Source organism: Eriocheir sinensis, chromosome 26 (assembly GCF_024679095.1).
Source record: "Eriocheir sinensis breed Jianghai 21 chromosome 26, ASM2467909v1, whole genome shotgun sequence".
NCBI lineage: Eukaryota > Metazoa > Arthropoda > Malacostraca > Decapoda > Varunidae > Eriocheir > Eriocheir sinensis.
Window position 1 is genome coordinate 13,710,719 of NC_066534.1, and position 12,500 is coordinate 13,723,218.

General features: G+C 42.4%; 3 protein-coding genes across 9 annotated transcripts in view; 1 reads left to right on the plus strand and 2 right to left on the minus strand.

The window, feature by feature from the left end:
- LOC127003788 (balbiani ring protein 3-like) overlaps positions 1 to 1,702 on the minus strand; it is a 17,449-nt gene extending 15,747 nt beyond the window's left edge. For all 3 annotated transcript variants that reach the window (XM_050870836.1, XM_050870837.1, XM_050870835.1), the window contains exons 1-3: positions 1,554 to 1,702; positions 1,016 to 1,149; positions 339 to 446 (exon numbers count right to left, since the gene is read on the minus strand). In XM_050870836.1, coding sequence (XP_050726793.1) covers positions 339 to 446; positions 1,016 to 1,149; positions 1,554 to 1,605 — 294 coding nt within the window. In that variant the 5' untranslated portion in view covers positions 1,606 to 1,702. The remainder of the gene's footprint in view (positions 1 to 338; positions 447 to 1,015; positions 1,150 to 1,553) is intronic.
- LOC127003784 (titin-like) overlaps positions 1 to 12,500 on the plus strand; it is a 326,729-nt gene that overhangs the window by 62,518 nt on the left and 251,711 nt on the right. The gene's annotated exons all lie outside the window — the stretch shown is intronic.
- Positions 1,622 to 11,670, minus strand: LOC127003790 (balbiani ring protein 3-like). Of its 2 annotated transcripts, none has more exons than XM_050870839.1 (6): positions 11,508 to 11,670; positions 10,955 to 11,070; positions 10,150 to 10,257; positions 9,443 to 9,553; positions 8,538 to 8,731; positions 1,622 to 1,750 (listed from the first exon to the last, which is right to left on the minus strand). In XM_050870839.1, the coding sequence occupies exons 1-5, from the start codon at positions 11,557 to 11,559 to the stop codon at positions 8,540 to 8,542; spliced, it is 579 nt and encodes a 192-aa protein (XP_050726796.1). In that variant the 5' UTR covers positions 11,560 to 11,670; the 3' UTR covers positions 1,622 to 1,750; positions 8,538 to 8,539. The 2 variants fall into 2 exon arrangements, with proteins under 2 accessions (XP_050726796.1, XP_050726795.1); XM_050870838.1 differs by lacking the exon at positions 1,622 to 1,750 and adding an exon at positions 4,515 to 5,756.

Here is a 12,500-nt window from a genome sequence, read left to right on the forward strand (position 1 = left end):
GTGTGTGTGTGTGTGTGTGTGTGTGTGTGTGTGTGTGTGTGTGTGTGTGTGTTATACTTATCATACTGATATTGCAAAATGTGTCCTGTTATTCTGGGTTGTATCAAACCAAACGTATAGACGGAAACTACGTATTTTCACCAGTATGTTCAGAATCTCACTGAATTTGAAATTCGCGTTTCTACCCGTGGTGTTGGCTCGTCTGTTTAGTCAGGTCCGCACACCATGGTACACGAGGCACACGACGCCCTCATGTTAGTATGTTTCAACTTCGATGGGAGGCTTGTGATTGATGGGGAGGCGGTATATAATAACACATAAAATAAATATCTACTTACCTTGTAGGTGTGGTTCAGGGTTTGTCCGGACATGGGGAGGCACCGCTCGGGGAAGGCGCTGCAGGACAGGCCCGTGCACTGGGGAAGCGTGACCACGCTGGGCATAACCTGTGGGTGGGGCGGGGCGTTACCCTTGGTCAAAAACGAGAGGAGATATGCGTCTTAACAAGTTAGGTGAAAAGAAGTGTCTGAGTGCAGTATGATTTTTAATCATTGATATTACTACTACTACTACAACAACTACTACTACTACTACTACTACTACTACTACTACTACTACTACCACCACAATTACTACTACTACTACTATTACTACTACTACTACTACTACTACTACTACTACTACCACTATTACTACTACTACTACTACTGCTACTACTACTACAACAACAACTACTACTACTACTACTACTACTACTACTACCACTACTACTACTACCACTATTACTACTACTACTACTACTGCAACTGCTGCTGCTGCTACTGCTGCTGCTGCTGCTGCTGCTACAACTACTATTAGTGTTATACCTTTTCATCAATAGACTATCGGCGTGTAACCAGCTAACAGTAATTGTTACAATGGCTCCTCATTATCAGTCTTCCATTAATACGCTTTTAAATTTATCATCGCATCTCCGCATCTGTCACGGCTATGTCACGACTCGAGAAACACTCACATAGTCAAATCCTTCGGGGACCGGCAGCTGGACGAGGCTCGGCTGGGGGTCCAAGCATCTTGTCGTCTTCAGAAGATCACGGTTGTGTTTCCTGTCATTTCGGTTCATGCACCCTTTGTCTATCTCTGCGACGCCTAAAGTAAAGGAGGCATTATGTGACGCATCGTTTCGTATGATTAAAAAAGATACGGATGTGGGTGAAAAGGATATTTAAAGATTATTAATAGTAAGGTATGTCAAATTCTGATAATAGTGAAAGATGTTAATTATCATTCTTATGATATTAATAATTTTAATAAATAATGATAATGATAAAAAATACTTCTGCTACTACTAATAATAAGGATAATAATTACAATTATATCACTAAGTCCGCTGACAAACCGGTCACACAAAAAACGACAGCAACAATGTAAACATCTCGCTTCATAACAAAACTCCTCATGAGTCGAACCACTGCAGGACGAAAAACGACTATTAAGGAGTGCCTGCCGTCCATCACCATAAAGAAAAAGTAACTTGTAAAGAGGAGACTCACCGAGATCAAAAGCTATCACCACCGCCGCCACCAGAACAATTTTCATCAGCATCGTGCCGGCGATGCTGGCCACAGGACGATCCGTGCAGGGGCTGCTGCTGCTGCTGGCCCGGTGTCGCCGCGCGCTCTGGCCAGGGCCTGCCTAGCGCCTCCCGCCTCCCGTATACTCCTCCACGCCGGATGCTTGTGTTTTCAGTCTGTGATTTTGTTCCGAAAAAAAAGTAATTTTTATTTCGTTTAGAACAATTATATAACTGTGCCTTTTAAATTTATTGTGTTTCCGAGGTAAACCTGGGGGGGTGCTGTGACGGGAATTCTGAACTGAATAGTGTATTCAAAACGTTGTTAACATGTATGTGAAGAAACTCTTCTTAAATGAGATAAGACGTTCAGATACCTTTATTTCCGACTAAGTGTCTAAAGATTTAATTTTCTGTGGTTTTGTTGGCCTGCGTTTCAGCAAAGACGATTACCATATTACGGAATTAGATAGTGGTTTTACATTGGCACTAATTGTTTATGTTTTATTCGGAATCACAACGCAAGGCGTTATAGAAAAAACAAAAATAATGCAGTAATGATGAAATAAACAAGTTGTTGTGCACAAGACTGTCCGGGCGAGAGGACCTGAACCAATAAGCGGGATTCCTTCAAGGCGTCAAGCCAGTGCTTTCCTTTTTACTGATAGGAGACAATTTCTCCGCTCAGTTTATACATTTACACTTGGTAAAGTATGTATATATGAATGTTTGTATAGAAACGTGAGTGCATATATTGTAGTAAAAATGTTCGCTGAGGGAAGGAAGTGGGTGATGATTTCAATACTGTTTGCTGATGACACAGTGCTCATTGCAGAAAATGAAAATGACTTACAAAATTTGGTCAGTGTTTTTGATAGTCTGTAAAAGGAGAAAGCTGAAAGTAAATGTCAACAAAAGTAAAGTGATGGTTTGCGAGCGGTTTAAAAGTGAGTTTGTAGATTTTGTATGCTCATATAGAGTGGGAATTGAATGTGAAAAAGAATGCAATATAATTTTGAATGGTGAAGAAATTGAGGAGGTCAATAAGCTTAAGTACCTTGTATCAGTTATGTGTAAGCATGGTGGTACGGAGGGAGAGACAAGAGAAAGGGCATTGCAAGGTAGGTTCTCTGGGACGAATCATGAATGGCAGAAGTGTGAGCATGGAGGTAAAGAAGGATTTGAGAAAGTCAGAGGTCTAGAGTGCAGGCAGTGGAAATGAGTTATTTGAGGAGAGCATGTGGTGTGAGTAGAATGGATGGAATGAGTAATGAAAGTGTGTATGAGCGTTTTGGAATGTGTCACGTGGGTGAAGGGAAGACGTGTGGAGTGGTTGAAGAAGTGAAGCGACAGACTTTAAAGTGCTTTGGCCACATGGAGCAATGGAGGAGAGTGAGATGACCAGAAGGGTGTATGTGAGTGAGATAGAGGGAGGGAATGTTAGAGAACGACCTCCAGTGAAATGGAGAGATAGGGTGCAGAAGTACGCTAGGGAGAGGGGGGAAAGATCCTTGAGAAACTTTGAGCAGGCAAGGAGGAAGTATCTAGATAGAGAAAGATGGAAACTTCTGTGCCGTGGCCATCCCCTGGTGGGAGCTCCTAGGAGCAGTCGTCGATGAAATGATGATATATATATATATATATATATATATATATATATATATATATATATATATATATATATATATATATATATATATATATATATATATATATATATATATATATATATATATATATATATATATATATATATATATATATATATATATATACACGTCTGACACAGTTATCTTTACTATCATTCTTCTTTATCACCTTTTTTGTACATTCTGTTGGGCCCCTACTTCCGTTTCCCCTTGTTACCGCGGCTCCTCAGGGGTGACTGATCGTTGTGTGGGTCGTTGTGTGCCTTTTTAACGGGTTGCTTCTTGAATGCTCGCCCACAACCATCCACGCGTCCATGTGTCCTCTCCTCAAAGAGAAGCGTGTCAAGCCACCTCTTCTTCCGAAACTGACCTCTCATGTGACCTCTTATTCTATTACCTTTTATTGGAGCAGCGCCTAGCTGGCTTTTTTGTTGCTTTTTTTTTTTTGCTTTTTTGTTTTATTTCCCTTGAGCTCTCCCTCATGCTATAGAAAAAGAGAGGCATATCAAATAATGGAAAGACATTGAAAGAGGTGAGACAAGATAGAATAAATGTGAAAACTTATGTCTTCTGTTTTATGAAGAGGGAGTGGAATATAAGGAAGGGGGATGAAGATGCTGAAGGAGGTAGAAAGCAAAATTGAGGAAGAATAAGAGGAGGAGGAGGAGGAGAGGGAGGAGGAGAATGGGGAGAAGAAAATGAAGATGATGTTATGGAAGGTAAAAAAAAGTGAAAGATATAGATATGAATGAAAAAAAAGTTAAATAGACAGTACGGTATAGGATTGTGGAGGACTGTGAGACGAAGGGATTAACGAGCTACGCCGAGAAGAGGAAAAGGATTTGATACCAAGTACTCGGAAAGCTCCTCACTTCTTGTACCCATCCCTTTCTTTTAAACAACACCGACTTCGTGCAGAAAGAAAAGGAAAGCGGCAGGAAAGCAAGCCTCTGAGCTCATATACATCCCCGCCGATCACTGGAGAAATAGATTACGTTAGAAAATGATATAAATGAAAAACTTGATTGAAATGAAATAAAAGGACATGTAGCATCTGCATCACGTGATCTTTTGTTGTTCTTATTTTTCGCGATTTATTTTCTCAGTTTCACGCAACATTTTTGATATGATGAATAACCGTTGAGCAGACCCGTTAAAGAGCCGCAGAGTAAAAGAAAACTGGAAGAAAGTTAAGAGAAAAGAAAGGGCAAAGCAGGAGAAAGGAGGACGACAGGGATGAAGAGGATGATGTCCCAAGTAAGGTTAGCACTCGAAGCAAACTCTTTACTAAATTGTTTTTATGGTTTATTGCGATGCTTGACCTTGTCACCTTGGACATAAAGGGAAAATGGTAAACTGGTGCAATATTGTTACTTCTACAAATGTGCACGCAGAATTAATTTAGTTTCCTTTAATAAGCAGTTTTTTCCTTATTTTTTATCCATTATAAATGTACGTCTCCTCAACTGTGTCAGCGGCACAGTATTATAGCGAGACAACTTCTTTTTTAATCTTTAACCCCACAATAAGTGGTGCACGTCTGACGAGAAAACAAATCTTGGCAAAGCCATGCCTGGCCTTTTTAAGCAATAATCCGAGGAACAGTTGCCATAGCCATGCCATGGTCGTGCATGTCTTATAAGAAACGAGCTTAATATCTACGTTTTTTTCAAGAAAGTATGAGAGAATATGCTGGAGATCAGTGGAGAGGTTTATAACAGTACCGAACATTTTTAATTATGCATTATTGATTCATTAATCTTAATTTCATGATTTATTCCATTCCAGTAAATTTTCCTTCACTCAAAGCTCGCCTTCTGCAGACATTTTCCACAACTGTTCCTCGTTTACATCAGTGACCGGCTGGCGTGGCGCACGTGAAGTGGCTCACAATCCATCAGTGTTGAGTAGTGCTTATCCTCCTTAGGAAAACCCTGTCAGATCCTGCTGTGTATACTTGACAGACTGTGATTACACAAATCTCGGCAAAGGAAATGTTTAGAAATTAGTTCTCCCTTCAGGGCCAAGATATACGTCGGCATTTTTCATATAATTCATGTGTCCTCAAACTCTGGGTCGTCCTCAAGATTTTTCACAAGAGCTTTCAGTGCTGAAACTAAACAAGAGCTGCAGTGTCCCAAGAGCACATCAGTGGTCTATGTGCTCTTGGTGTTAACCGTCAGGTTTCCAAGGAAGTATCATATGATCACGTAACTGATACCGCTACAGCCTGGAAGACCATAAGAAGATGCTCCATTTTTTTAAAGGAGCTGGTTCGCTTATTGCCAAAATATCTACAGCAATGTGATGCTACTAACAGCATTTTTTTTTATTGTGAATTTGTGTACAGTATATACTAAAGTGACACGTCGGTGTGTATACATATTTCAGTATCTCCTTTATCTGATAAGAGCACTTGCTGGAATCCAGAATATTTTTTCTTTATCAGGAGGGATTGGCTCCTGCCCTGGGAGCCAAAGGGAGCCGTTGCCCGAGTCTGTGTAGTCCTCTGCTGCGTCGTATCTTGAGCACATCTAGAAGGCAAGCACAGAGAGGCTAATCAACCACCCAAAAGGAAACCACCCAGGAGCCAGACACAGAGGGGCCACCCGTAGGAAGAGAAAGAAATGTACTGTGTGAATTGACGAAAATTATTACTCTTATCGGAATTAAATAAGCGCTAAGTGTGGTCGAGTGGAAAAGGAAAGAAGGGGAGCCCGTGTTGGACGGATGAGATAAAAGAGGCAGTTGAGGAGAAATGAAGGCTGCAAGGAAATGTTACTGAGGAATGTGACGGAGGAGGCGAGAGGGAGATGGTAGAGAAAGTACAGGGAGAGTAAGATGTTGGTAAAGAGATTGGTTAGGGAAAGTAAAGAGAGAGTAAATGAGAATTTTGGTAGGAAAATTTCAGTCAAATACCAGGAGAACAAAAAAAACTTTTCTGGAAAGAAGTTAAGAGAGATATGGGTGGAGAAAAGAATGACATTTGTAGCATGAAGAGGAAGGATGGGGTGCTTGTGAGAGGGAATGAGGAGATAAGGGAGGTATGGAAGCAACACTTTGAAACTGTATTGAATGAGAGTGTGGGAGGGAGAGCAGAAGTGACGAGTGTAGGAATAAAGATAGGAGGCAATGAATAAGTTAAAAGTAGGAAAGGCCCCTGGAGCTGATGGCATAACGGCATAAATGCTGAAATATGGAGGGGGTGTTGTTGTGGAATGGATATTATAGTTATGTAACCCAGCATGGGAACAGGGTGAGGTGCCAGAAGATTGGAGAAAGGCTAATGTTGTGCCGCTGTACAAAGGGAAAGGAAGCAGGTGAAGGTGTTTGTCATAGTCAGAGGGGAATAAGTCTACTCAGTGTGGCAGGAAAAGTGTATGGAATGGTTTTAAATGTGAGCATGAAGAAGATAACTGAGAAAAGTGTAGGCGATGAACAAGGGGTTTTAAGAGAGGGAGGGGTTGTGTAGACCAAATATTTGCACTGAAAATGTTAGTTGAAATGTACCTAGAGAAGGATAGGAAGCTGTTTGCTGCTTTCAAGGACCTAGAGAAGGCATATGACGGGGTTGACAGGAAGGGGTTGTGGGGTGTTCTAAGGATATATGGCGTGGGAGGACGTTTACTGGAGGGAATCCGATCCTTCTATAAGGATGCGAGTACCTTTGTATGCGTGAATGATGAGTTGAGTGAGAGTTTGGGTGTTGGTTTGGGTGTGAGACAGGGGTGTGTGATGTCACCATGGCTTTTTAATGTGTACATGGACGGTTGTATGAGAGAGAAGAAAGCCAGAGTGGGGGAGCTTCGTGCAAGGTGAGAGGTACGAAGGAGTCCTTGGTGGCAGGCCTGTTTGTAGATGATACAGTATTATTTGCAGAGAATGAGTGGACACTGCCGTTGATAGTGGATGAGTTTGATTGGGTGTTTAAGAGGAAAATGCTGAGAGTAAATGTTGGAAAGAGTAAGGTTATGGTATTTGAGATGGCGAGAGAATAGGTCATTGATTTTGCAAATTTGTACAGAGTTAGAGCAGAGGGTACAACGAAGTGTAGGATAATGTTAGAGGTGACTGAGTTTAAATATTTAGGGACAGTTTTATGTAAGCATGGAAGTATGGAAGGTGAGGTGAGTGAAAGAGCAGTGAATGGCAGACAGGTAGAAGCTTCATTGGAGAGAGTCAGTATTTTTTTTTTTTACGTCTTGGCCTAATGCGTCGGTAAGCTTCTTCCCGGTGGGTCCTGATGGTCGGCCCAGCCCTTTCTGGTCCAGGCGAGTGTTTATAGTGGCACCATCTTGCATTGGCTCATGCTGCCCTCCCGGAGCTCATCTTTAATCCTAGAATCTAGAGTCCGGGTTGATAGGTGGTCTCCTGGACAGCATGTGGGTAGTTTTAAGCCACTCGGCGGCGGCGGAATATGTGCAGTGGAAATGTTATATAAGAGGTGCATGTGGTGTTTCAGGAGGGAATGGAGAAAGTAATGAAAGTGTGTATGAGCGGTTTGGTATGGGTGTGACTGCGAATGGAGTGGAGTGTGGAGTGGTGGAGTGGGTTAAGTGTGGTGCGCTGAGATGGTTTGGACACGTGATGAGAATGGGGCAGAATGAATTCGTGAAGGGAGTGTGTGAGGGAAGGATTGAGGGAGGGGCTGTCAGGGGAAGACCACCTGTGAAGTGGATCAATAGGCAGAGTGAAGATTGGAGTGAGAGAGTTGGAGGTAGCAGGATTGAGTGTGCTGTGAGGGAGTGCCAGAACAGGGAGAGATGGAGACACTTCTGCCGCGGCCACCCCATGGAGGGAAGTTCCCGCAAGTGAGCAAGGCGTCGGAGATATAGATAGATAGACTAAGTGAAGAAAGGCCTGACCCGTTTATGTGCAGTTATGTATGGACAGACTCTGCTCCAAAAAGTATAAAACTCAAACGGTAATGAAGACAATAAATGAAAATAAATGGGGCCGTTTGGTTTGGTTATAAATATCTATCAAACGTTAACCCAAGGAAACACAAGGATACAACAGTACAAGAGGCCAGTCTGCCTTAACATGAAAGGCTCCTGGGAACCAGTCACCTCATGGCCTCCCTCCCTAAAGACAAGAAAAAAAAAAAACTAACGGTAAATTAAACAGAAACAAAGACGGAAACAGGAAAAAACATTGACACATTAACAAGCCTGTTGTATGCATAGGATGTTAAATTCACTTTATATCATAACGTTGAACGGGAAGACTGACTTGAGAGATCAAACTTTACACGAGCATTCGAGTGTTGTGGCAGAGACCAGATCAAGAAGACAGACAAAGCCAAGCACACTCACCTTTAGTTTATGGCTGCACACTCGCACTTATTTCGGTTCCATTTTTTACCGGTGTCACACTCCTCATCAGTGTCACATTTACAGGAACACATTCTGGGGGACCACATCACACCATAGCCCTTGTTCTGGCGAGTTTTGCACTCTTCCTCCAGATCGTTAGCACATTCACACTTACAGGTATGAAAGTTGAACACCTGTTTGGGAGAGAGAGAGAGAGAGAGAGAGAGAGAGAGAGAGAGAGAGAGAGAGAGAGAGAGAGAGAGAGAGAGAGAGAGAGAGAGAGAGAGAGAGAGAGAGAGAGAGAGAGAGAGAGAGAGAGAGAGAGAGAAAGCAGAGCCGAGTAGGAGGTTAGATCAGCTTGAAGATAAAGCTAACCTAACCTCACCAACGGTCTTGAAAAATACCCCCCCATCGACCCCCTTCTCTGAGCTATTCACGAAACACTCTTGATCCTTTTCTGATCCTTTCTTGGTGGCGGCGGATTAAGACTACGTGCATCGCCCTATCGCCTACTGCAATCACTCTTCAATAATCCCTTTTTTCGGTGTGTATGAGCACCAGTAAAGGTCCATACTCTTAAACGTATCGAGCTGCCGTTACAACTATATAAAAAAAATAGTTACCAAGGCCACAGAGAAGACTGACGGGGTTTTCATGTTGGATTTCCCCCGTTCATGGCACAGAAGTCAAGTAAATCTATCACCAGGATTACAAAACACGCCATGATAAGCCCCAGGACCTTCTATATACGAGAGGCTTATCAGAGGTGCCGATACGTTTAGGAATACTGGCTGAAGTCTTGCACAGCGAGGTCAAGAATAAGAACAGTGATAACCGACTGCGAGAGAAGCAATATTACATCATACTTAGGAATAATAATTATAACCAAATAGTCAGTTGCCTACCCAGTTGCCGGGGCAGGCACGCTCGTCACAGCGGCACTCGCAGGCCAGATGCTCCTGCACCGTCACCTTGGCACACACTGGCTGTGTTCCGTTCCTGCTCCTGGCGTACACCTGCTCGAGAGAGAGAGAGAGAGAGAGAGAGAGAGAGAGAGAGAGAGAGAGAGAGAGAGAGAGAGAGAGAGAGAGAGAGAGAGAGAGAGAGAATCTTAAAAAAATTGTGGTGTTTTTCTGTCGCCATCTTTAGAGTAGTGATATGCTTCAATTAAGAAAGTGTGTGTGCGTGTGTGTGTGTGTGTGTGTGTGTGTGTGTGTGTGTGTGTGTGTGTGTGTGTGTGTGCGTGCGTGTGTGTGTGTGTGTGTGTGTGTGTGTTTAGGAGAATGCATATTTTAGCTAAATGTGAGACTTCTACTGATATTAATTATAATTTTGGTTTACATATATTGCTAAATGTGTCCTGTTATTCTTGTTATAGCAAAGCAAACGTACAGACGAAAACTACGTATTATCACCAGTATGTTCAGAATCTCATAAAATTTGAAGTTTCCGTTTCTACCCGTGGTGTTGGCTCGTCTGTTTAGTCAGGTCCGCACACCATGGTACACGAGGCACACGACGCCCTCACCTTGGTATGTTTCAGCATCGATGGGAGGCTTGTGATAGAGGGGGAGGCGGTTTATTATATCACATAGAAGAAATATCTACTTACCTCGTAGGTGTGGTTCTTGATTTGTCCGGACTTGGGGAGGCACTGCTCGGGGAAGTCTGAGCAGGACAGTCCCTTACACTGAGGCAGTATGACCACGCTGGGGGTCACCTGTGTGTTGCCGTGGAGCGGTACGCTCGGTCAGTAACAAGAGGAGTTATGCGTCTAGCAGATTAGGTGGAGGTAAGTGTCTAAGTGCAATATGACTCTTAATCCTTGATATTAGTATTACTACTATTACTACTACTACTACTACTACTACTACTACTACTACAACTACTACTACTACTACTGCTACTGCTACTACTACTTCTACTGCTACTGCTACTACTACTACTGCTACTGCTACTACTGCTACTGCTACTGCTACTGCTACTACTACTATTACTACTACTACAACAACAACTACTACTACTACTACTACTACTACTACTACTACTACTACTACTACTACTACTGCTACTACTACTACTACTACTACTACTACTACTACTACTACTACTACTACTACTACTACTACTACTACTACTACTACTACTACTACTACTACTACTACTACTACTACTACTACTACTACTACTACTACTACTACTACAACTACTATTATTTTTTCTACCCGGTCACCAATAGACTATTGACGTGTAACCAGCTAACAATAATTATTAAAGTGGCTTCTCATTATCAACCTTCCATTAATACGCTTTAATATTTATTATCACATCTCCTCATCTGTATAACAACTTCGTGTGTATGAAGATCGATCTTAGTATGTACCAGCAGGCTATGTCACGACGGGAAAAACACTCACATAGTCAAAGCCTTCGGGGACCGGCAGCTGGACGAGGATCGACTTGGGGTTGGCGCATTTTGTTATCTTCGAAAGCTGGATGTACTCCAAACTGTTCACACATTTTTGGCCCGTCACTGCGACGCGCAAAGTAAAGGAGACATTATGTGGCGCTTCTTCTCGTATGATTAAAAAAGATACGGATGTCGGGTGAAAAGGATACTCAAAGTTTAATAATACTAAGGTATATCAAATTCTGATAATGGTAATAAAAATAATAATTATGATTTTGTATGATAATAATAATTTTAATAAATAATGATAGGGATAAAAAATACTTCTGCTAATACTAATAATAAGGATAATAATAACAATTATATCACTAAGTCCGGCGACCAACCAGTCAAACCAACCAGCCATAAAAAACGTCAAAAACGACAGCAACGATGCAGACATCTCGCTTCATTGCAAAACTCCTCGAAGGTCGAACCACTGCAGGACGAAAAACGACTATTAAGGAGTGCCTGCCGTCCATCACCACGAAGAAAAGAAAACTTGTAAAGAGGAGACTCACCGTGACCAAGCACCATCACCACCGCCATCATCAGAACAATCTTCATCACCATTGTGCCGGCGATGGGCCACAGTGCGATCCGTGCAGGGGCTGCTGCTGCTGCTGGCCCGGTGCCGCCGCTCAGTCTGGCGCGCCTTGCGCCTCGCTCCTCCTGTATACTCCCCCACGCCGGATGTTTTTGCTTTCAGTTTGTGAAGTTTTGCGAAAAATAGCATTTGTTGTTTCGTTTTGAAGAGTTATTTAATTCTGTGTCTCTTCAATTTGTCGTACTTCCTAGGTAAACCTGGGGGGGTGCTGTGACGGGAATTCTGAACTGAATCGAGCAAATTCAAATCTCTGTTAATATGTATGCGACGAAACGCTCCTTAAAATAATGAGATAAGACGATCAGACAGCTTTGGCTGAGACTGAGTGCCCAAAGAGGTCTTTTTCTGTGATTTTGTAGCCCTTTGTTTTGTGACTAGATCGTGCTTTTGCATTAGCATTTATTATTTATACTTTGTTCGGATTCACAACGCAAGGCGCTATCAAACATTTTGAAATAATGCAGTAATGATGAAATAAAGAAGTTGTTGTGCACAAGACTGTCCGGGCGAGGGGACCTGAACCAGTAAGCGGGATTCCTTCAAGCCGTCTAGGCTCATTTCGCTGATGGGAGATAATTTCACCGTTCTGTTTATACATATACACGTGATGAAGTATGTATATATGAATGTTTGTGCTCTTCCTCCATCAGCCTTTGGTGGCACTGCAGGAAGGAGGAGGAGGAGGAGGAGGAGGAGGAGGAGGAGGACGAGGAGGATCATGATGTGGATGGAGAAAAACACACACTCGTCATTCCCAATTTGGTACTTATAAAATTAAAATGAATCTTGAGTTGAAAAAAAAGAGAACACTGGAAATAGTGAGTAGTACCATCGGAAGGGAGACTGCAATATCCTGGGGAACGCCACGAGGTTGAGGGCGCTGACAATATTCTATTATCCGTAAATT

Bases quoted from the DNA above. Each gene is read 5' to 3' on its own strand.
- LOC127003790 (XM_050870839.1), bottom strand. From the start codon at position 11,559: ATGGTGATGAAGATTGTTCTGATGATGGCGGTGGTGATGGTGCTTGGT. The intron at 11,071-11,507 runs GTGAGTCTCCTC...TGCGCGTCGCAG, and splicing joins GGTGATGGTGCTTGGTCACG to TGACGGGCCAAAAATGTGTG. The intron at 8,732-9,442 runs GTAGGCAACTGA...TCTCCCAAACAG, and splicing joins GTGCCTGCCCCGGCAACTGG to GTGTTCAACTTTCATACCTG.